The sequence below is a fragment of the Anser cygnoides genome, chromosome 2 (genome assembly GCF_040182565.1).
Source record: "Anser cygnoides isolate HZ-2024a breed goose chromosome 2, Taihu_goose_T2T_genome, whole genome shotgun sequence".
Lineage (NCBI taxonomy): Eukaryota > Metazoa > Chordata > Aves > Anseriformes > Anatidae > Anser > Anser cygnoides.
Window position 1 is genome coordinate 34,598,643 of NC_089874.1, and position 25,106 is coordinate 34,623,748.

The 25,106-nt window shown below is 38.2% G+C and overlaps 1 protein-coding gene across 4 annotated transcripts; it reads right to left on the reverse strand.

The window, feature by feature from the left end:
* On the reverse strand, positions 1 to 25,106 carry TRA2A (transformer 2 alpha homolog). Of its 4 annotated transcripts, none has more exons than XM_048070279.2 (8): positions 24,852 to 25,106; positions 15,620 to 15,753; positions 13,858 to 13,957; positions 10,125 to 10,313; positions 2,538 to 2,653; positions 1,920 to 2,027; positions 1,136 to 1,203; positions 1 to 964 (listed from the first exon to the last, which is right to left on the reverse strand). In XM_048070279.2, exons 1-8 carry the CDS (start codon positions 24,885 to 24,887, stop codon positions 954 to 956), a joined length of 762 nt encoding a protein of 253 aa, XP_047926236.1. In that variant the 5' UTR covers positions 24,888 to 25,106; the 3' UTR covers positions 1 to 953. The 4 variants fall into 4 exon arrangements, with proteins under 4 accessions (XP_047926236.1, XP_047926235.1, XP_047926238.1 ...); XM_048070278.2 differs by having other exon boundaries at positions 13,858 to 14,029; positions 24,852 to 25,101; XM_048070281.2 differs by having other exon boundaries at positions 13,858 to 14,029; positions 15,620 to 16,346; positions 24,852 to 25,099.

Here is a 25,106-nt window from a genome sequence, read left to right on the forward strand (position 1 = left end):
TTTCAGTGGAATTAACTTTTATTGAGGGGGGAAAAAAAGGTTTACATGTAGTTACAGGTTTTTCCATCCATACTTTCAAACTCCAAAAAGGACCGGAAACAAAACTTGCTTAAATCATTATTGCAATACCAGAAAGTTTTTTGTTGTTGTTGTTTAAATGAACAGCAAATTATATAACTAATTGCTATGTTCAATAAATATTTTTTTTCCTGCACTAATTAGGGGGAAAAATTCAACCAAGTACAATAAAAAAAACAAACAGAATTTTTATGGTTTTAACTTCAGATGTTATCCACTGTGTAGCAATCCAAAAACTTATGTATAAAATACAGTCTTAAATTTTCTGTGTACAAGGATCTATTTTCCTGGTCAGCCAAATACCAAATTTTGCTCTAGCTCAAATATTCTACACTCAAAGCAACTACCTGACAAAAAAAGAAATCCTCTGGTTCATGACTATCTAAATAAATTTGTCATTACAGGAAAGGCTCAAAGTTGTTATTTGTTTATCAAAGTAATAGGTAAACATTTTAACAGAAAGATTAACGAGTTACTTGGAAATGCAGGTTTATGTTAAAGTATCTGAGTGTATTACATATGACATGCAAGCTTTAAAAATATTGTTGCTCTCTCGTAATTAGCCAGGAGTCCAATTGGTTTAAAAACAAAATAGGAATGACTTCCAAAATGTATCAACACTTTGGGTTTTCTATTTCATTTTGCTTAAGATGTTTTACTACACAAAAACTACAACAATTACAATATTTAAGAGTATTACAATAAGAAGGGATGGAAAACAGGAATACTTCAACTGAAGGTATGTATACTCTAAATGAACCAAAGTTTTGTAAAATAGCTGGATGGAGAACAAGGGAGGGAGGGAAGCAGTAGGGAAGCTAAGATCTGAACCTTGTATTTAAAAATCATGCCCTCAACTGTAACTCTTCTGATCTTCAATAGCGCCCTGGAAAAAAAAAAAAAGACAGACAACATCATTACTGTGAACAAACAGTATAAATGAACTCAAACACTGGAAGTGCCCAGGTTTTTTGTTTTCAGAACTCCCACTGACCGATTAGACTAATAACAAGTCTTATGCTGGCCTGATTCTATTTATTCCTGTGTATTTACTTACTTGGACTATAGGAACGGGATCTTGATCGTGATCGGTACCGGCTATAGTAAGGCGATGGTGATCGTCTCCTTTAAGGAAAATTAAAAAAGAAAACAAACATCATCATAATGAACGAAGCCTCATTCACATTACTTCTACAGAACAAAACCATTTCCTTAGCACTGAAAGATTTGGCCAGTATGAAAGACTTCAGCTTTATTTGGCTGTGGCTTATAGCTATTTAACAAATGCTTTTATATTTCTCTATCTGATGGGTTTAAAACTATGTGGCATATCTACAGAACATTTAATAAACTCTCACTAGCCCTGCAAACACCTAAATGCTTTTACAGATGCCTACAATTCTTGTTGTACAACATTCTCTGAAACTAGATAACTTTCAAAACAGTCAGATAGCTATGAAATGTCAAGCATTAAAAACCCCCATCTACAAATAACCTCTTCTTTAACAGCACTGTTTGTCAGCTGTTCCTGATTCTATATACAGTATGCAAGAAGAGTCCTCTTTCTGTCTGTCCACTACATTTGCAAAATATACGCTCTACCTTCTCCAGGTAGCAAAATTCACCTCTCACTTAACTATTTAATACGTAGCTGAATTACAGAGGCACTGAAGATGACGACTACTTTAATCTTACCCAAACTATCGTAACAAGGCTCTCAAACAAAGCAAGCACATATGCTGAATCTTGGTAGAAGCAGAGTAACTTCTTTTTTGCCACTTATCAATTTCCCCCCAAACCCACTTTTCCTACAGAAATAAAATAGAATTAAAATTATGCACCTGTATCTGTAGTCATATTCTTCGTATCTGTCATAACCTCTGTCATACCCTCTATCATAGTAAGAGTCACGTCGACGACCTGCTCCGCCACCACCACCTCCTCCACTGCTGTTAGGAAAAAAAAAAAAGAGCAAGAAGTACTTCAGATTCTACTCTTCATCAAATTAAATAACTCAAAAACTTTTTTTCCAGTGTTCTTGTAAATGAGACACTTAAGAAGCAGCAATTAATCTAGTGATTAAACGTTCAAAGAAAAACATTTAAAATAACAAAACAGATAAAAACAACATCAAGGTTTTCAGCCTAATTCACATCAGAATCAAAGGCAAATGGACACCCTAATATTTAAGCTAGCTAAAGGTGCCTTAACTGGCTGTGCTAGATGATTTTTTTAAATAACACATTCAATTTTTAAAATAAATACAGGAAACTACAGTAGGACTTAATAGTATATCTGAATCACAGTAACACAATTATATTAATACCTTTGTGAGAAAATATAATTGGCATAACTCTAAAATTAAAAAAAAAGTCTGCAGTTCAGTTTTTCCACCAGATTTCAATCATTCAGTTTAAACTAGTTTTAATCCTACTAAAGGAAGCGAGTGAACTCCTTACTGTGTTGGCCTGCCCATGTAGATGCCTGGAGTGGGTGTATGTGCTCTCTTGGTGATTGAGTAATCCACCCGAATCCTCCTGCCATCCAGCTCCATACCGTTTGCATGCTCCATTGCCTGCAAGAAAGAGAAGGGACGGGGGCGTGAAACCTACAACCCACTATGGAAAGCTATGTGCAAAACACACTATTTTCTGTTAGAAAAACAAGCCCCGACCTTGTTTTATTTAGCCTGGTTACTAGTGCCCCACTGTGGCGAACGGCTGGTCTCTGTCCCCCGGCCCGTCCGCCGGCAGTGCTACAGGGCTGCACTGGGGCGCGGGAGCACCGTGCCACGCGATCCCTTTTTAAGAAAGCACAGGACTACCCACTAACACAGTCAATTTCTTTGTAGTAGACTTCGCCTACTACCCCATCAGAAAGGTAAACAAAGTCAAAGCAGCTTTTCCTGAAAACTGCATCTTTCCTAGCGCCGTCTCTGACCCAGAGGGGATGGGCGGATTCAAAAGCTGTGCAAAACAGTGGCTTCCTGTAGGGTGCATATGGCCGGATTACTGCTAGTCGGCTGCCATTTCATGCTCTCCCAGCCTCCTGCCATCTCCCTTACAAGGACCTACTCCAGCAGAGCTTAGTAAAATGGCGGGTTCAGCCTACATGGATACCTAATTACAACCTTCCTCCCCACTCACTCTCACAATAGCAGCCAGCCAAAGCGATACGCAGGAGGGTCTGCGCTTGAGAAGCCTCTGCCTTCAGACCCGCTCGCAGCTCGTGCACACGCTCGCTGGGTGTTCTAGCCCCTGCTTCTTTGCTCTTTGAATCAATACAGTGGTCTTTCTCAAACTCAAAATCAGGAAAGTAGTTTTTCAGAGGACCACAGCGTACTTTTGAGATTTACGTTCAGGTGATAGCAATTAAAAAATAAAATAATAAAAATTTACAATTAATGCTGGACTTCATAGTTATTAAAATTTTCAAAGCCAAAATTTTTTTTGATCCTTCCTCACCACTACTCTTGGATCTCCTAAATACTACTTTACAACCCAGTTCATCCAATACATGTTATTTTCATTTTTTTGTGAGAAAAGATACTGTTTTAATCTCAAGTTAAGCAACAGCGAAAAGACAAATCTTGAGTTTAACTGTGAGGCACAATACACAAGCCTCAAACCATGTCAGAGAAGAGCATTTTCTTTTTTTTCTTTTTAAAAATGAAATTAGCAACTGTTCAGAAATGTAAATTTTTTTTTTGTAGTTCTCTAAGAAAGATCTTACTGAGTTAACACATAACCTATAGAGGAGAACTCAAAAACATGACACCCACAAGATCTAACTGTCTCCAAACTGGAAGTGACTGAGTTATCACTAACATATTTATCTGCACTTAGGTTGTGCTTTAATAATTCTGTTTATATCTGTACTATATCGCCACCTAGTGAGCTCTGCTCCCACACAGCAATCTAACAACTAGAGTTGGCTAACTACAAGGCTGAGCCTAAAAGCATGTCAAATTTCTCAACATGTATTAAAATATGTTTTGTGAATTAAACATGACCATTAGCTTTAGTTCCCTAGCTTTGAATTTTTTTGAAAGGCCTTGCTCCACAAGGATGAAAGAACTAAAAAATAAATCTGTGCACACATTATGGCCATACATGCACGTAACACTAAAACTGAATGCTGCTAAAAAGCTGGTTGAAAAATCAGCATCATGATGAAAAGCATTTTTCTGGAAAAGTGGTGAAACGCAATGAGTCTTAGAAGGAAAGGAACTTTTTGCTTCATGGCACTTTTATGTCTGATCAATAACTTGCAGACAAAAACTTAGCTGATAACAAGCCACCTGAACTCCAGAACACCTGGCACTTGTTTTATTTAGTTAAAAGAACCAGAACCTCTTTAAGAAGAAGGAGGAAGAGTTCTTCGATATAGGGAACAGCACAGAGAAAAGCAGGATACCAGCAGGGTAGCTGATGAATTAATTTTGAGACTTGATAGTTTGTATTGGAAATACCAGGGAATGTGTTGTATTTCAGTAGATAAAGTGAAAACAGAATAAACCACCATAAATACACAAATAATTTTGATGGTATCACTCACATTCAGTCCTTTGCAATTGGAAAATCCTTCCAAAGATGTTTTTAAAATCTCTGCATCATTCTTAACTTCCACATGTTAACTCTTTCAAACAAAGTACTTCAGTTGACTTTATTAACTAATGACTGCTTTGGTATGAAAAAAGTCTATTTTAAAACATACTTCGGACAAGTGATACCAAAGTATTTAAGTTGTACAAAGACTGTCAAAACATATTCATGACCCTACTTACTTAAATTAAATACTTAATTAAATACTTACTTAAATTTTTTCCTTCAACTTCAAGCAGCTTATATTCAAATTTAAGATTTTACAATTTTATTAGAGTAGCACGCTGTATTCAAAACAAATTTCAGTTTGCTTCTCCTGCTACTTTTGGGCATGCATGAACGCTAAGAATATTCAACTTTTGAAGTGAAAAGAAGTTGCATACTTTTTCTAACAATAAAGAAAACACTTTCCAACGCTATAAGGATAGGAAGATAGGAATATATTTTCCAGATCAAACAAAACATATTTAAGAAAAAAATCAAATTACATTGGGGTTTAAAGACAAGTAATGCCTTCTTAGGAGCCTTTAACTGTCAGTCTATTTTTATTTCAACCTTGATTTTCTTCCAAATATTTGAGCACTGTCAAAAGACTGGCACAGCTTTTGCAAGATGACAGTAAGCAAGCAAGCAACCAACCAGGATTCCCATAAACATATACTACTAGTTTTGGTTGCAAACTCTAAGGAAAAACTGACTTTGTAGGCCAGCATATACAACATCTCTATGATGGCAGTCAAAAGACACAGAATAAGACTTGTGAATGAAACATATAATAATCTTACATTATAGTTTTAAACCTAGAATAGCCTATCCATAACAAGAAAGTTCTTTCAAATTACTATCTAGGGTGTTTGACAAAGATGAGCAGTTCCCAAACTACAAGGTCATCACCTCCAGTGTCTCAAAACAGTTAGAAAGGAAACATTAAATTCATCAGATTTCAACTCATTGGATATATTGTATTCTAAAGATATTAGAGTTTACGTATAGCAGATTGAATATACTTAAAAAGTCAAACGAGCAATTTATGGTGGGATTCATTTTTAAAAATATTTTCAGGGTAAGAGACTTTTTTTTTCTTTTAAACTCAGAGTTGAAATTTCTCAAGTGGTACTTAAGGCCACCAACAAAAAGATCACTTCCCTTGTCACAGGTGCAACGTGGGATGAACAGACCTAATTAACTTTTTTCCCCCCAAGTACACTGATATCACTAGTTCAGCCCTGGATTTTATGAGGTTGTCTGAAATGATGTTCTGGAAAAAAAAAAGTGGTGGGAAGAAGAAGCAAATGAGGAAACCCAGCTTTCTACACTTACTGCAGCCTGCCAAGTTGAATTCAAGTGTCTATTTCACCTCTGAGCAAGAGTTGTTTATATTCTCTAGTTTGAGGTTGCTTTTTATTTAAATATAATTAGAATAATCGCAAATATAATTTTTTTTCTTTCTTTTCTTTTTTTTTCAAGTCTGTAACTTGTAATTCCAAATATCTAAGACCTTCTCATGTTCTTTTCTGGTACATCAAGGGTCCTTTTGATACTACAACCACCACTTAAACATTTCTTCAATAAGCTGTAGGAGAAGCTTTAGCCAGTAACAATGCTTCAAAAACTGGTCTGCTTGCACCACAGATCAAATGTCTTGCAAATTAAAATGAAAAACAAGACCAAAACACCTGAAATTATTCTAGTTTTTGGCAACTGAGCTATGTTAACAGCTCAGTTTGTCTCCATAAAGTCTGTCTTGATTGCTAAAAAAACTACTTCAGAAAATTGTTCTGAAAGATGGTCAAAACTGTAAATAGCATCTAAGTTGCATTAGGAACTGGAAATTTCCCATTGCCAACAGCTGTTGTAGTTAATGCTTCTCAGATGAGTTCTCCTACAGACACACAATACTTTCACAGCAGCCTCAGCTTTAACAGCTACGGGTTGATAGTACGGGTTACTGAAAAGCTAGATAGTGGCATATGAAATCCCTGCCTACCACAGTAAGAATCATCTCCCTAGAACACCCACTGCTTTTTACTCGTGATTCTCTTATTGCTAACCCTGAGATAATCATTCTGCCTCCCAACTTTTTTTTTTTTTTAAATCCTACTACATAGGTCTGTATTTTTTCTGTAAACCCTGGAAGAAATGGAAAAGCTTAAACTAATAATAATGTAACGGGCAGGTGAACATCCTTCAAAATTTAGCTAAAATATTTCAAAATGGACACCTCAGTGCCAGTGTTGCAAATGCTGAGAATTATAAAAGAAACTACATCTATCTTCAGAAACAGGTCTTCAGCAGAAACGTATGGATCTCGTTCTCCACATAAGGGTACTGTACTCCTCGTATGTACTTCTGAAGACTTAGAGTAGCAAGACAATGTAAGACAACCCATTGCAACAGACAAAGCCAAAAAGGAGTACCAAATACTAATTTTCTAACTTTATGAAAACAAAGATGTAGCTTCATAAAAAAATCAAAACACATAGCAGCCTTTTAACCAGCTCAGTAACTGACACGATTTGTAACAACGGTTACTAATGATGACAAAGGTTCCCAACAAGACCTCAGCTGCAACAGAACCCACGCTGGGCTGGGACTGACCTATCTTAAACCAAGCACAAAAGTTTAAACACACTCACAACCCATTTAGTGTCCAATTTGAGTATCAACAGTGTTTGAGAGTGCATCAGCCGAGAGGCTTCCCAGTGCGCTCCTCTTGGAAGGGTAACAGTAAAGATGATCTGAAATCCTTGTTGTCCATTCCCCCTGTACTCCCCAGAACAGGGTTCCACACCTATTTAGTCCATCTATGACTGCTGAACTGAACTGCAGCCTTTTAAAGCATCTTATTTAGAGTTTTACATTCCCATTATTCAGAGGCTTTTTGTTTGTTTTCCTATTAAGACAAAATGTATTTACTTGGAACAAAAGCAGCCCAAGTAACATTGCTATTATGCATACCCAACTTTTCAGATTAGATCCATCTTCCACAGGGAATTAGTTAGTGTCCTTCAGTCCTCCTACAGGGCCTGCCACAGATTTTCACGCCTATAGCTAGATCCTCTTTTCCTGCTTATTGCTACTTCAAATCTGTATTCAGAGCCTGTGAAATCAAGTCAAATAAAGTCTTCTTTTTCCCCCGCAATGGGCTGGTGTGGGAAGAGGGAGGAGTGTAAAATCTCTCAACACTTGGAATTTATATAACTGAAATAATTTAGCAAATAGGGCAGGAGAAAAATTTGTTTACATTCCCAATGACTTCAGTTCCCACTCACGGTGCTCATCTTCATTTCTGTATTTCTGATGCTGCATGTAACATCCCATTTTTTTCTTTGCATTCCAGTTTTGTAGTTTCTGCCAAAGCAGCTTCATACTAAACAAATTACTTTATGGTATTTACACGGAACATTTTAAGAAATGCATGGTGTTATGCATGACCATTGCCAATGACAACTAGAAAAAAACTGTACTTCTAAAGACATATGAAGTTTTAAAACAGACAAGATTAGTATATGAATGTGCCAAAATATTGTGCAGGTATTTTAGATACTAACTGTGCTACAGAACGGTCACTGTTTCAAAATCCCACTTGTGAGAAATAAAGTTGTGTTTTTGCAGTGGAAAATTCTACTAACCTTGTATATTCAAAAGTGATTGTGCAGGCATAATAGTGGGAAGTATGTTAAGCAGATAAGGGGAAGGTCCTACTGTTCCAAAATAAGGAGAATAGCTAAGGAAAACAAGATGAGCAGTGCAAAACCAGTAAAAACAACAACAACAAAAAATCCCAGGCCCTTTAGTCATGAGAGAATAAATAAAGAAAACGAAGAAATTAACGGTTGGTCAAATAAAATTCTGTATGTATGGTATAGTAATAAGCGTTGAGTAGTTTGTGAACCTGTAGTACTCGGCCAATTCCAACAGGGGAGTAATTAAGCGTTGGGTAATAGGGAATAAAAGGTTATGATAATACTTTTGCTGGATGCTCCTGCTTGCAGAACGCCCTCCATTGCGATCATAAATAAAAACAGTACTTCACTGAGACCCTCACATGAGCCTGTGTTACTGGCTGCAGATTGTTTCTCATACACCCCAGTGCAAAGAAATACTAGGCTAAAAGGTCAGAACCAGAAAGGCCACTAAACGTGAATCCTACCCATCCTACCAACTCCTCTCTCAACCTGTCAAAGCAACTGTGGGAAAATGAAGGGAAGCTGAAGGAAGCTTCCTGTTCTTACCTCCTCCTCTAGCCTGCAACAACCCCACGTATACAACTTCCATTCTCATTATAAACCAGTTCTCTGTACATCACTTCACCATCTTTTACAGCTGCTTGCCATATCACAATTGCTTGTAGAATCATACCAGAGATCAGTCAAAGCTCAAAACTGAGTCTAGTCCAACCAATCCATCCATGAAACATTTTTCATTAAAGTATCATCAACTAGCATCAGCAATTTTCATTTTTAAGTTACTGATAGTAGACCCGCAGCTGCCACCCTCCCTTCCTGCAGTGCTAGGTGAGAAGGGTCAGACCCAACCATTATGAACATACTTATCTAACAAACAGAATCAAACAGCAAATCTGAAACATCTGCCCATGACTACTCATCCATAAATGTGATGCCTGAAGTCTGTAACTCATTTTGCAAATAAGAAAGGAGAAAACCCCACAATGAAAGCTTACATGCTAAGTTAGTATTTGTACTTTATTTGTCTTGAAGAATGTGGGATAAAAGAAACTGTCTGACTGAAATAGTTTTTTTTTTTTTTAAAGAAGAACGGATACATCTATACTTTTTAACGACAATTTTACATCTACAAATTTTATTAAATTTAATAAAGCTCACAATATCCATATACAGGTTAAAATATTTCTTACTGCAGTGAATCGTAATACAGACCGCTGTTCAGATTCTTTGATTCTTTCTTTACGCATCAATCACACTACTGGCCACTAGTCCAGCTGCAAACAGCTATTTGTGTAACTAGCAAAGTCACTAACTGAAGTATAATTGAGGACAAAAAAACATACTCCCTCAAATGCATGGTGACATACTTTAAAAGAAAACAGTAAAGAGAACCTTCAGAATTTTGATACAGAAAATTAGTTTGAAGAGTTAACTTTGAAAAATTTGGAAAAATCCTGGATGTCTATATCTGCCTAAAGGCTTATATTCATTTTGAAGTAATAGATTATCAAATCAAAGTACCATGTTCCTTAGTAATTCAATACAGACAGCCCAGGCTCAAAATTTGCCTAAACGTCTGAACACTGAACTAATGTGTTTAATCTGTCTAAAAGTGCCACATGATTTAAACATTTTAAATAAATCGCACTTAGAACTTTCTAGTGAATACACACAAATATTTTTTTTACGAAGATATTTGTAAAGACAATGCACAAAGAGCACACCTGTTTGAAGTAGTAAAGTATGAATTTACCTCTTTAGAATCATCAATTCTCTCAAAATAAACGAAAGCAAATCCTCTTGATCGTCCAGTCCGTTGATCATAAACCACATTGACACCAGTCAAAGGTCCATAACGGGAAAAGACTTCACGCAAATCTCTCTCAGTGGTATACAAACTGAGACCAAACACTCCGAGACATGTATTAGGATCTGGATTGGCCTGGTAAGACAAATGTTTAACTCCAATTAAGTTAATAAAATACAACTTATACATTCTTACATTGAAATTTCTCAATTATTTTTAAGTGAAAAAATTAAGCATAGTTTATTACAAACCTTAATATTTCAAGCATTAACATTCCAATCTTAAGGTGTTTCAAAGGGTAGCTCACTTTCTGATTTTCATTTTATAAAAAAAAACACAAAAGGTAAACTTCTCATGTTGGTGAAAAATTCTGACTGTACACTTGAGAGAAATGAGGCACTATGGTTACAGAAGAGATACAGGTAACAAGAACCTGTTTTATTAGTATTTCTCACTCAAATCACCAACAAGCTGCAGGCAGGATGTCTAAGTGTGTGCTGAAAACTGGTCAGCCAGCCTCAACTCCCATCTTAGCCATTCTACAAGGCCACCACCACCGGTTCTGAATACTGCAGGCTGCCTCCAGTTTCACACCCGAAAAGCAGCTGAGATCCTAAGCACACACAGCTGAACTGTAACTTGCCTTCTACCAAATGGGTGTTCTTCCCAACCCCTCCTCCCTCCAACATTTCCTGTTCAACTATAATGAAAGTTAATATTTAAATTTTAAAGTTTCTCTCTGTTCACTAGTAAACTGGATCAAAACCAGCAGCTTCTCTCAGCTACATACTGAAGGCTGGTTCTGTGAAACGGTAACCGAAAAGTGTGCTCACTTTTCTAGAGCAAGACTCTCGATTCTTGAAAATAATGTAGGAAATGGAAATACTCGTACACTTCACTTCAACTAAAGGAAGTCAAATAAGAAATTCTACAGTTGTTCAAGGTACTGCAATTCATTTTCCTATTAGGTTCAAAATTTCTCTACATGCCCCAGAATTCATATAATGCCAATTTAACTTTAAGAATTATCTTGATCAAAATAAGTTGTTGTTTTGGTTTTGTTGTGATTTTTTTTTCCAGCTAAGTTCCTGGCACCTGTTATACTAGAAGCAGGAATTTAAAATTGGAGCAACAGGCATTTTTTCAGCTAAAATAGTAACTGCAAGTCAACACAGTTAAAATTTGTAGTTGTAGTTCAGATTTTCAAAGCACAGTGCTGTACTGTACTGATGCACAGTAATTTATGCCTCAGAGCTTGCCTTTCATCCTGACTTGAAGAATGAACAGATTGAGATCTCCTGTCACGTTCTCTTATGAACCCCTCTGTACTCCTGGATACCAAGGTGACAATTTTTAGATGACAATTTAGAAGTAAAGTCTTGAATTTCAAAGCTTACTTCCATAAGGAAAGGAAAATTCTGCTTTCAAGTACATAGTCATGAAACAAACTAAGACTAAAAGCTGAGTAAAAGTATTCCATGGTCCCTAGCTGACATTCTACACTTTTAAACAAATTAAGTAACTACATTAAGCCAAATAACATGCATGGAACAGTGGAACATGCACGTTAATTACTGGGTTTTAAACTGCAACATGTAGATTTTCAGATACAGAGCCATGAGAACCAGAATGCAAAATATAAACCGAGAAAAGCATGTCTGTGCAGTAGGTAGGCTTAAGTTTACCCTACTGGGTTCTCCATCTGCAGGAAAATATTTAGGACTTAAAAACTCTTGTTTTCTGGGGAATCGTAACATTAGATAGTGACTGTGACCAAGTTAAGCACATCTTTTTTGCTATGCAAGAAAAAAAGTATTTGGATAGTATTTTTCCATGTAGGAAGTAGCAACTTGATAAGCACTTCTTTTCACAAGAATGTTTAAAAAACATTACAGCTGTGTTTACTTGCTTCTGCCTGAGCAGGTTCAGTGAGTGCATCAGTTTCTCATAACAGGAGATCTGCAACCTAATTTAGCTCCAGTTAAAAAATTATAGCTTGCAGATGTAACAAATTCCCCTTCCTATCTTCTACCAAGACACGGAAGTGATGAAGTACATGATTCACGCATGCTCTCATATCATCTTTCCTTATTTTTATAATAGTATGTTTCAAATTATGTTGTGTTTCTTTTAAGAAATGAACCCTATTATCTTTTCTAAGGCAAGCTAAGTACGGAGAATCACTCTGTGCACCCTAGGCAACAAGTGACAATTACATCACCACTGGAAAGATTTTGACTGTGCAGGATTAAACGACACCTTTAATACTGAGTTTTTGTACCGCCTCCCATTAGCACAGTATGGCAAGGTCAGCAGAAGTGGCAAAATTGCTACCAATTTTCCTAGTGTCCTTAGACCTTGCAGCTTAGAGAATTCTAATCTGATTTATTTTTGTTTTGACACTATTAGAACTACTCCTTAGAACGAACATGGAATTCACTCTGAGGAGTTTCTCATGTTTCACAGAGTCATTTCCAAGGCAAAAAAGACTTCACAGCAAAATATTCTAATACTTCCTAAAGTAGTAAAGTAGATTCATTTGTCTTTTACCAGGAAATCTGCTAAGCCTTTTGAAGTTGTTATTCCTGCCAACTTTTTAAGACATTAGATTCGTATTTACAACAGTATGACTACACACTGGCAACAATCCACAAATAGCTTAACTACAAATGTTGCTTCACAACAGCTTAAGCCGCTGTACATTAGCACTGCTGTAGTCTTGCCCTCTTCCACATAATCATCTTCTCCCTCACATTGGTCTTATCTGGTTGTGGTAAGCTGCTTCACTAAGGTGAGCATGCAAAAAACTACATACTTTTTGACAGGATTAATAATAAATAAATAAAGAGAAAATAAAGATGAAAACTAAAAGGATCGTTTGTGGTCCTCACCAAGGAAGAGGCAGACCCATGTGTAGTAGTACTCACTCAGATCAGCATCAAGTGATGCGAAACCAGAATCTAAAACACTGAACAAGGAAGGACACTGGGAGAAATCTCTCTGAATGACATAAAAGTAGTATCTTAAGTCAATTTACCTACACTTCCTATCCCTGTCCATACAGACACTAGCTTATTTCATTTGAATTCTGAGAGGACTATCGATCCTTTTCATAGCTGTCTGTTTTTCCAGTTTATTACGATTTACAGGTTAGCTAATAACAAATGAGTTTATTTCTTCAAGTTAAACCAAAATCATTACTTGGAAATATAAAATCACAAGCAATCTTCAACATAATACGCTATATGTTATAAACAAGAACACCTGAAAATTTTTTTTTTCCTTTGCTCCTACAGTTGATCTTGTAAGTATTTTCGCTTTTTTTTTTTAAAGGCACGCACAGTTGCCTTTTTTGTGAAGTGTACGCGTGCTTGGAACAGAATAAAAATAGAAAAAGTCCAACTTCTAGAGCAGAGGGAAACAGATGTCACCTATCTACCTATACTCACTTGGGACAGCATGGCTTTCAGTAAGATTCTACAACTACCCTGCCAATGGCTGGCACAAGGTGTAAGTGCCCAGTTGTTAAGGAAAGACTTTGTCCCCCCAACCCAAAAACAATTCCCGTATCCTCCAATAACAAGACAGCAAGTCAAATTCAGCCTGCAATTATCTTAGACTACACTGATGTAAGCAGTGACCGTTTTGTTGATACTCAGCCTTGGGGAACATGACATACTCTGCTGCCTGTGTGCCTTCTCCTGTTGGACATTGGAGAGTGACTACGGCTCCTTCGACGGCGGTATTCTGGCGTGTACGATCTGCTTCGAGAACGTCTCCTATGGGAATGAGAATGGGAATGGGATCTGGAGCGAGTGTAACGTCTGTGCGAATGTCTTCTGGACCTGGATCTTCAACAAAGAGAAAGCTTTTAGTTAGGTCATATGCACCCAATGTGTTGAAATGTAAGCCTTACATTTCCCAGAGAAAAATCTTAAATTCATTTTTCAGAGGCTCACTACAATAAAAATAGTTAAGTTTCTTTTACTTTGTGCATCTTAAGATTGCGGATCTTAAATAACTTGCTCAGTAGCACAATTTTCAATTTGGTCAGAGTGCTTCTGGCATAAAAAACAGATTATATTCACAACAGTCTTCAGAAAGTTCAGAGCTTAGACTTGTATTAGCTTGGCTCCACATGTAACTAACACTTGCATATTGGTACAGAAACCAAACATACCACACTGTAAAATATTGTCTTAACTGATAAACTGAAAGATGTAGCAGTACAACAGTGCTAGGGCATCTACAAATGAAGTTTGAAAATCAGTTGAGACCAAAAAAGCTGTTTAACTCCTCAAGCATTTCTCTGCGGATATCCAGTCAATGATAAACACAATTTTGAACTCGCACAATTCTGTCAAAGCTGCATGATTTCATACAGTTGTTATATCCTAATAACAGGCAGATATCTGGCTAAACACTGCAAGAGAAGAAGCTGTAACATCGGGCTGAACTTAGGAATTTCAGAGCACAGTAACTCTTTTAGACTTCCCTGGTAAAGTAAACAGATAGGGAAGTCACTGATCTCTCCCAGGAACAGGTAAAGAGGAAAAATGTAATACTATGCAAGTCCCCTTCCCCCTCTGGGGCTACAAATGTTTTGTTTTCTGGTTTCTCTCTCCACAGATAAAAAGATTCAGTAGGTCTACCAGTTTTCAACAGTATGAAGGTGCAAGGGAAAATGGAAGAAGAGAAGTAGCATGAGCTGGATATTTTATGACATACTTAGAGGAAAAAAAGACAGACATTCCTCCCGTACACTGAGCAAGTTCTCTCAGAACTGAGAACTATAAAACTTTGCCTGCGCAAGCACAAGCAGTGAGAGAGAAAGGCATACGCAGCTTCCAAAAACGAGCTTAAATACTAAAGCTCCCATAAATTAAGAAGCTATCCATGCCCAACTTCAATCATATTTTTTCAGATTTTGTTTAAAAGAAAAGATTCCAGTGAAGGAATGTTAAGAACTGGCCCAAGTAGTGTCTTCCAACATTTCCAATAGTGATGGAGCTTACTTTTTTATCCAACCCAGACTACTTTTGCTGTAGTTCTCACTTGAATTTTCCTTCTTTCCTAAAGGAGGGGTCTACACAAGAAAGAGTTCCCCTGAAAAAGATTTTGGGGAAGGGGACATAAGCTTTCACAGAACTGAGCTGTACTCTCTTCTGGAGTAGTTAAATCTTCTCATTTTAGTAACAATTTCTACTCCACTAATTCTATTATATTACTTCCCTATAAGTACACATACTTCATTACTTATGGAATCTTCCCCCAGCTTTGTCCAACTATACATCCACCAACACACAAATTAACGCAGTCGTCTTAGTGCATTCCAAAAGGTTTATAATTTTTACAAGGGGAAAAAAATCCCAGCAATGTAACAATAGAACAGGCGTAAGCAATAATACTGAATATCAACTCGAACTACTTCCCAGACATACCTCGATTTTGATCTCGACCTAGAGTGCGATTCAGAATGTTTGGAAGCTCTCGATGGACTGCGAGATCCTGACCTGCTCTCCGATTTTACACGAGCAGGACTCCCAGCTGGAGATTTTGACTGGGAGCGAGACTCCTAACGAAAAAGATAGTATTACAAATGGTATTGGTTGTACAAATGCCTAACTCCTAACATTTAAAGTACAGTAATTCTATTATATTGATTGCTCCTGAAAAAACAAATGGTTAGGCAATACCCTCCAGAACAAATTTCATTTTGCTAGCCCACTGTTAATATTGTATGCTTTCCTCAAATAGATCCCTGCTTGAACCAGATCACCAATTCTCTATTAACTAAGTAATCATGCAAATTCATCTACAACTTGATCATACAGACACTGGAACATAAACCATACATTTACTTAACCTAGGACCCATTCATTCTTCCAGATTCTTTTAATTCTACTTCACTCTTGCTTTCTACTTCTCTTCATTCTTCATTGAGTTTTTCATTTTTCATACTTCGTGTATTCTTCCCCAATTCAAACAATTCATTATAGCCTTAAAAAAAACATTCAAGTGCTTCTATCTGACCAATCTTCTGTTCAATTTTTTCCCCCATTCAATTTTAATTTTCTGATCTTTAATACTTTTCATTAGCCTTCTTTTATCTTGATTTATCTTCCACATTCTTGGAAAAAACTCTTCAATTTCTTCACGAACATTAACCTTAATGGAAAAAGAACATTTAGTATATTTAAGCACGTGGGGATTATAAAACTCTGCTGGAGTTCAGATGTTATCTACCAAATTGAAAAGCCAGCAGGTAAAGTGCAAGAAACTACTTTATAAAACAACCTTTTTTAAAAAAAAGCTTTAAAACTGTATAAGTGTCTACGGTCTAACAATGAGCTTACTGAGTTCTCGGTGTTTTACTGTATTTTCAAAGCTACCCTCCTCCCCTTTCAGATTTTTATTCTCTGTACGATACATAGATGAACTAAAAAGCTAATTAGCACAAATATATATTAAAAATATTGATATCAATAACTGAGTTTCCCCCTAATAACAACTATGTACTTCTCAGTATTAAATACCCCAAATTCCACTCCTACGCATTATTACTAGGACACTCAGTTCAACAGCACGGCCAAAGATTTCCAGTCAAAATCTATCTATGCACATACTTACTCGCATAATACATGCACATAGATATAGGCAAGACAAATTTTTCTTCCTACTTTCTCTTCCTCATTGTTATCCTGTTTTCCTTGCACACAACTTAATCCACAAAAAACAAGACGTATAATACTGCAGTTCAAAGCAATCCAATAACAGACAGGAGTTTTTTTTTGTTTTCTTGTATGATAAGGCACACAAGAGAAAAACTAGGAAAACAAGCAAACAAAGAGCAGATTAGGATTTCCTCACATTTTAGTGTACAGCATTCCTAGGGAGCTCAGCTATTAAAAAAAAAAGCTGTGGAAATGTGTGCTATATACCTCTATAATGTCACCAAAAAACATGCAAAACTTGTAATGGAAAAATCGCATAGCAAGTTCCCCTCCCACAAGCGTTACATTTCATTTTCATCATTTCTTCTCCTGCCTGTCCTTAAAATACTTTTCCCAACTTATCTATTTTTCTGTGTAAGTCCAGATTTGCATTTTCTTTTGTAGTTGAATTCTTCAGCACTCTGGACTGAAGTCCTTTTCAAAGGACTCCTTCCTCATATTTAAAGACAATAAATCAACCAAAAATGGAACATGAGAGGCCCCTTATTTATTACAGGAGTATTACAGCTATGCTGCCTTTTCCCCTTTACCCCAATGAAAAGGACACAGGATGCATGGAGAACATCACCTTCTAGTTTGACAGGCACACTAAACTTATCAATGAAGGCCAAATTCAAAGCTGGGCTGTGACGTGGACCCCAGCAGGTCTACGTTACAGGGTATCCCACTGAACCAGCTATCTGCTGGCCTAGCTACAAAAGACTGTCACAGAAAAAGAAGAAAGAACGGGCACTTAAGTAATACCAGATTTTATACAGTGTTCTTATTTTTACATCTGAAATTCACTGTTCATTATTAGAAAACATCCTTTTAGAGCCCCTAACATACTTTTTAATTACCTCTCCTCTAATTTTGTACTCTTCATTGTTTGATAGCCCTCTTTAATTCTTACATTTATACTTCATATCCTGCAATAATTCCCAGTTTCTCCAGGAGTTATTTCCACTCCCCTCCTTAGTGAAAGTGACCAGTAATACAGAAAAGCACTTAATGTGACATCCTTCAGATTTAGAACAGATCCTTCAATAAAACGACAAAGAATTCACTCTCCTCAGTCACTCCTTAATGAGGATACTATACTGTCCATTCTCTTTTTAAATTTGAAAGATCACTTCTTAGACAATAAGGTTGGAAACAAAAAAAAGAAAAAACAAGAACAAAAACAAAACCAAAAAAAAAATCAGATACTGCACAATCTAGAAGTGTTGGGAGGTGCCAAAAATATTAAGGACCCAGTAACTCCCATACGATGACAAAATGAGCTTAGCATCCTTATCTGTTCAACTGAAGCATCTTCTGACACTGCCCACAGTTTTTCTAATAGCATCAGTTCTGACAACGGCTCTGTATGAAGTTGCTAAAAGCAAGCAGTACAGCATTTCATGGAGGTCAAGTCCTTTCCGAGCTGGTTGCTCCAGCCCTTTAAGGGCTGCACTCACGAACACGTAACTTTAGAAGCAGAGTGACAGAGGTGACAGCACGAGTTCTTACACATTTCAAACTTCCTCAAACAAAGTAACCGTAGATGTAAACTGCAGCTAAAGAGAGATTACCTGTTAGCAGTTGCATACTGTGTCTGTCACTGGCAGGCAATTACATCTCATCTTCTGATGCAACATAGATCACCTAGTTATATCTCCTACAGTGCTTCAAAAGGAGACACTAAGGGAATCACAATAACCTGGAAGAGTTTAAGGACTTAAGGAGGACACTGAAAAAGTATCTAATAAGATTTATATCAGCAAGACTACAGGTATGGATTAAGAGATTCAGCGCTTCAAGGTGTCACAGAGAGCAATTTTAAAGAATTTTCCTCCTCTATTTCCCGATGAGAAAATAACTAGCAAGATTTGTCTTAGTCTATGTCACAGACAGACCCCACTGTTCTTCATAACCAATTTATACATCCATTCTGCAATATCAACGAGAACATTATATTTCTTAGTGTATCATCTTTAACAACAACAAATAGACACCTCTATTATCCAAACCATTCAAATCCCTAAATTCTGTACTAGTCTTCAAGTAATCTAGATATCCTGATCTTAGATCCATGCTTACCCCAGAAATTAATTTAACTACTACTTAAGAAAGAACAAACTACGATTTCTCTCTGTATCCTCAATATTTACTTATCTTTCTGTTCTAAAGATCCTCAGTCATTTGAGGGCCACAGATCAGACTGCATTTTGTTAAACTCAGCTCCTTACCCCACAACAACCTCACTCTTGACAGTGTGCATGTTGATGTTTTCTGCTTTGTTATACAACTCTCGAGGTGCCACTCTCACCCTTACAACCTTACAGGCAGATACTCACTGGGACCATTTCAAACCATCTACATCTGCTCTCGCTACAGTCTGTAGGAAAGAGACAGCCAGCTAACTACCTAGCAGTCTTCAGATCAATCCTCCCATTCAAAAGGCATACATTTGTCAATACCACTTTTCCCATGGCAAAAGTGGAAAAAAAATCTTCAGTGTGCTTCCTCAGAGTGAGATATGGTGACTTCCTCAAGCACATACTGGGAAATAGGATTAATGATTCACTAAGAAGTCAAACAAATTACTGTAGGTGAACGCAATCTGAAGACTGCCGCTTCAGCTACTGATTCTCTGGTTAAGAACTGCAGTACTAGAAGCATTTATAGAGAGCACTGAAGAATATTTTCCATCGTTCCTACCTTGTTTATTCCATAAAGAACAACACTGAAAAAAGTAGTATGTACAGGATGCCTCTTCCTACCCTTCCCTAATGCTCACATAAACCTAGGCACTGAATAACTGATCGACAACTTCAGCTAAGCAAGATGATAGTCACGTCAATGCATTTCCTCCATACCAGTACAACTGTTTCAACCATAAGTGATGCAAGTTATAGCTGCCATTTATCTTCCTCACATCCTTCAAGAGAAATGCTACTTTCCAAAATAGTTACTTGAAAAAAACAAAACAGTTTTTTGTAGACTAGAATTACAGAAGTCTTTAGTAAGTATTTTTAGATTTGCACCCATCATCAGAGGGCATGATAAAGACAACAAGAAAAGACAAAAATAGTTTTTACATGACTCTTCTATCCTCACTTTTGTCACATTTTACCATGCCTCAGGCCTCACCATTTCAGAGCACGTCATAAAGGGTTTGCTACATGGCTATCAGAATTTAAAGAGAGACTAAGTAAAAAGAGCCAACTAGGCTAGGCTTACACTAGGCTTCCTATAGGAAAGCATGGGAAGTCAAATGGGAAGAAAAAAAACACATTATCACCCAGAAATTTCAGTCGGCCTCCACCTTGAGAAGCACCACCTGCACAGGGGACAGAACAGGACAGCAAGTAGTACAGCAACACCATTCAGCTAGCAGAAGATAGCTCAAGGCTTTACAAAAATCTTGCAAAAAAAAAAATCCTACCCAAACTCCAAAAATAAACTAAGTCCAACTTCATAAGGGAACGGAAAAGCAAAAGCAGTCAAAAAAGAAACTGAAATTCGGTAGCAGCCTACATTCGCTGGATTAAGCTGTCAATTTAGCAGCATCTCTTCCTGAGATGAGACCAGATTACTTTTTAACCACTGCTTTGACAGGAACCCACCAACTTTCCTCTAAACTCACCAGAAAAGTTACATTTTTGCTTAATACTATGATCTGTCACTCCACACTAAAAATGCTAATCTCTTAATTAGCTATTCTTCCATAAATATTTTAATACATATGTAAAATATAAGTTTCTTTTCATACAGAAACTGAAGTTGTGCTATCTTATATACATATTTAAATATTTTAAAAATAAAGTTATTGGCATCAGCAAGCTTCATATATTGTTATCAGTGACACTGCTCCAATAAAAAAGTAAAAAGAAGTAGCTTCAGCAATAAACCTTTTGAAATATATGCTTATCTCTTCACTGAGGCTTGAATATACACCTGTCCAAGGAAGGGTTCTGTGGTCACTCTTTTGTGCAGGTAACAATCTAGAATCTATTAAGTTGATTAAACAAACAAAAAAAAAATCAACTTCCGTAAAAAGTTTTCTTTCCCATGTTTGCCATCAGAAACCACAGCACGATCACAGCCTTCCTCCCAAGCTAATGCAGAACTACAGAGCATAAGCAGCCTGTCACGCCTGTATTTCAAGAGGTAGGAAAGCAGCGTGCCTTCCTTGCCACTGAGGTGGCAGATTGCCGATACAGGTGTCTGAACCAAAGAAATGATCTCAAGGTTGATCAGGTTTAGGTAGCATCGGAACATACATGAATTTAAACATTTTCTTTATGAAGCTTGCATGCAAAAACCACAAGACACATTCAGAGTTTAGCTGACCCAAAAGCCGCTTGCATGCGTACGAACTACACATCCTTCCTTCAACAAAATGGCTCACGCGTGAAATGATCTAGGGTTCAAGTGCTTTATTAGACTGAAATCACTGAGATTCTGGCAAGAGCAGGAAGAGGCCTCTCATTAGAGCCACGAAAGACGATCAATCTGGAGATGTAAGATGGAGTTCTGCCTTCACTCTGATATAAAGTTTTATCTATTTAGACAAAGAGCCCATTAATATTGGTAGAGAACTAGTAAACTTTTAAGATTACAGCAGAAGCTCAAAAAAAATTGATCGAAACTGCAAGTGGAGTTTCCGTCCGCATCTGTTCAGACTACAACTCTTCCACTGCTCTAGGAAAGCTTTTAATAAAGCTGCATCACAGAACATGCACCAGATGAACAATCTGTTGTTACAAATAACTGGACAAATATGAAAGGAACTAAGATCTAAATCCTTACAAAGCTATCATCTATCAACAGTAAGAGATAAAAAGCCTCATTTGTCTAACCTGCTCACAACGAACACTTAATGGTGATAAAATCCTGCACCTTTTGCAAAACTCACGTCATTGGACAGAAACATGACTTAAAATCTGTCTCCTTCTTCGAGTCCATAAACTTATATCTAGTATGCCCATTATATTTCTAATTATTCTGTCAATTTCTTTCCATTAAATAACCATACTTGGGGGCAGGATTTCTTCTCTTCCACCAGCCACATTCTTAATACAGAACTTGCTGAAGCAAAATTGATGTAAAAACAGAGCAAACGTTAATTAGTCTGAACATATCTGATTAACATTTGCTTTGGAAAAAAAAATCAGTAAAGAAATGAGCGAGTTCAAGAATAATAGTTTAAATCCCTACAATTTTAACCAACACCTTATAAATGCAAGTTTTCAAACAGTACAGATTATGCAACCTCACTGAAAAGTTATTTCCAAGATTATCCTCAATTTCCTCTTCACATGAAGTGACAGCATGATTTTAAAACTGCAAATTGGAGGCAAGATACGTGGACATCTTAACACTGCTAAAACATGCTTTATTTTAAACAGAGTAATTCCTGACATTTATTTTTGTTAAAACTATTTTTTTCTTCACATGTAACAAGCAAAACAGGGAAAGACTTTCTAACTCATCTTCCATGTAAAGATTTATTTTTAAGAATTCTTTTGGTTACTGCTGATTCAATATGCACCTTCGCCTTGTTGTCAGACTTCATCACTACTTTGCTACTTTCAAGAACTTAACTGGAAGTGTCTTGGGGATGAGATGCATCTATACGGACAGAAAGGGACTTTGACTAAACCCCCCTTTAAACATCACACTAGTTAGTATTTAAGCTGAATGCTGAGGAAGGTGAGGAGGACTAAAAGTTAGGTACTCAGAAATCTCTTTTGTGTCAATTTGGAGGAAAGCAGGTTCTTTACCCCCGCTGCCTTCCCCCCCCCCCCCAGTCTCTCTGCGGTTCCTTCTCCCATTGAACTCTTCTGCTATACTCTCTCCATCCCAGGTGCCTGCACATAACTGAGGCCCGAGGACATTCAGCGCATCAGAGTTCTGTCCAACTGGGGATAGGAGATTAAAGACTGACTACCCCCAAAACTTACACGCTTAATTTTATGAAATATATATTAGGCTGCAACATTTTATATATATATAATTTCAAATATTCGTCGTCTACAAAAAACTTATTAGTGAAATAAAAAAAAAAAACTGCTTAGGAATGTTCCTAACTGGAACAACAACAAAAAAGCCGTAAGTGAATCCTGTTCCGTTCAGTTATGTTTAAAAAAGAACATTGAGCAAGAGAGTGCCACTTGCTAGACTGATTCAGAAATTCCGGTATTAAGGAAAGAATGCAAGTTTTCCAAGTGAAAACTCAATGGGGTCAGCAGTTCTGTCCAACAGGTAAATTTTCCACCTCAAAAACAAAAAAAAAAGCTTAAGCCAACTGAGAAGCAACAGTCAGAGAAACGGCTATGCAGGACTTCTCTTACTTCAAATACTGTCAAAACATTAATTTTACTTCTACATTTGGCAGGAGAAGGTATGCAGAAATACTGAAGCTGAACAGCTGTATCAGGTTCTTTTAACACTAACAATAGATCCATCACAGCACCTAATACACACATTCTCTGGAGGAACCTAACATAAATAGTTATAAGAAAATAATAAAAAAATATAAATTTTGCTATAAACTGGGAGGCTGAAGTAACAAATTTTAAAAAATGAACAACAAAGAATACTTATGCTCAACCTTCTCTGAGTTAGCTGGCTTTCCTTTCAGAGATTAGTTCATTTATCTGAAACGAGCATAGGCATACAGCCGTCTTTGTCCAGCAACTAACACAAGAACAGATTTTGTTTACCTCACCTGAGGAACCAGCAGCAGTCACTGGGCAGGCAGGTTCAACACATTCAGCCTGGGGACTGGGTTTTTTTGCTTGTTTTCTTTATTTTTTTTAAAGACTAACATTACAAAAAGGCTACAGTATTTCTGTAAAAATAATTATTGGAATGTGACTCTGGTCGTTTAAAAATTCATTGCTCGATTCTCCAGGCAACAATCTTAGGTAACCATATTACTGAAAAGCTGCTATCGCTGGTTCATCAGAAAAAGTCACCAAAAGGATGCTCAGGTGTTCTTCTAAAGCAACTCTCTAGGAGAGAACAAAAAAAAAATCTCTGCAAAATTAAAAAAAAATAAAGTAAATGGTGATGGAGTGAGAACACACGTTTAATTTCTGTTTCAATCAGCTCCTAATTCCTGCCTGCCCTGCTCATCAGTAGGGGGAAACACACAAAAAAAAAAACAAACAAAAACAAAAACAGAAAATGGAAGGGACCAGTCAGAGGCCTACAGAAAAACCGCAGCCATCGGAGGGAAGAGAGAAGGAACAGGCCTAACAGGGTTACCAAACCGCAGCGGCTCCTTGAGAGAAAGTCTTCGGCAACACGCGATCGGTGCGTGCCAGGGGTTTAACAGCGAGGGCCGTACCTCCCCGGTGCCTTCTGAGGCCCGGCCCCGGGGCTCGGGGCACACACGGGTGCTGGCTGCGGGCCGGCAGGCAGGAGAAGCGCTCACAAAAGGATCCGGTCCCTCCTCGTTCTGCGGGGCCCGCGGGCAAGGGGGGGGGAAGGGGGGCCCGAGCCTGGGCCCGGGGGGCAACGGAGCACGGCGGTGGGGGGGCAGGAGGCTGAAGGGGACCGGGAGAAAACGGGGGCTGGGCAAGGAGCTGGGCCCTGCTGTCGGGGGGGCCGGAGGGGGCAGGATAGAGGCACAACCCCCCCCCCCGGGAAGGGGGATGGCGGCGGAGGCGTGAGGGGAGAAGGAAGCGTGCGAGGGGGGAGGCAGCGGGCTCAGCCCCCAGCCGGGCCGGTTCCCTCGGCGCCGCCGGGTCGTTAAATACAAATAATAAAATAAAAAAATAAAGAAAAACGGGGTGGTGGGGGGACACAGGGCGAGGAGGGAGACGTGAGTGGCTCACGGCCCGGCCAAGCCTCGGGCTCCCGAAGGGGCCATTTTAGAGAGCACCGCGCCGCTCCTCGCGCCCCCCTCACCCCCCCTGCCAGGGCGCCCCCTCTCAGCACGGCCCCGCCAGGGCCGGCCACTCACCCTCCCCTCGAAGTTGTTCTCCTCCACGTCGCTCATGTCGGCAGGGTCCCGGCCACGGGGTTGGGCTGGGCTAGGCTAGGTTAGGTTAGATTAGATTAGATTAGGGCGAACGGGGACGCTCAGTGCCGAGCAGCAACCGCAGCCGCTCCCGCTAAGCGCCGCTGCCGTCAGCGCTCCCGCCGCCACCTCCCTCCCGCCGCGGCCGCCCCGCGCCGAGTCCCGCAGCAGCGCAAAATGGCGCCGCCGCCGCTCCGG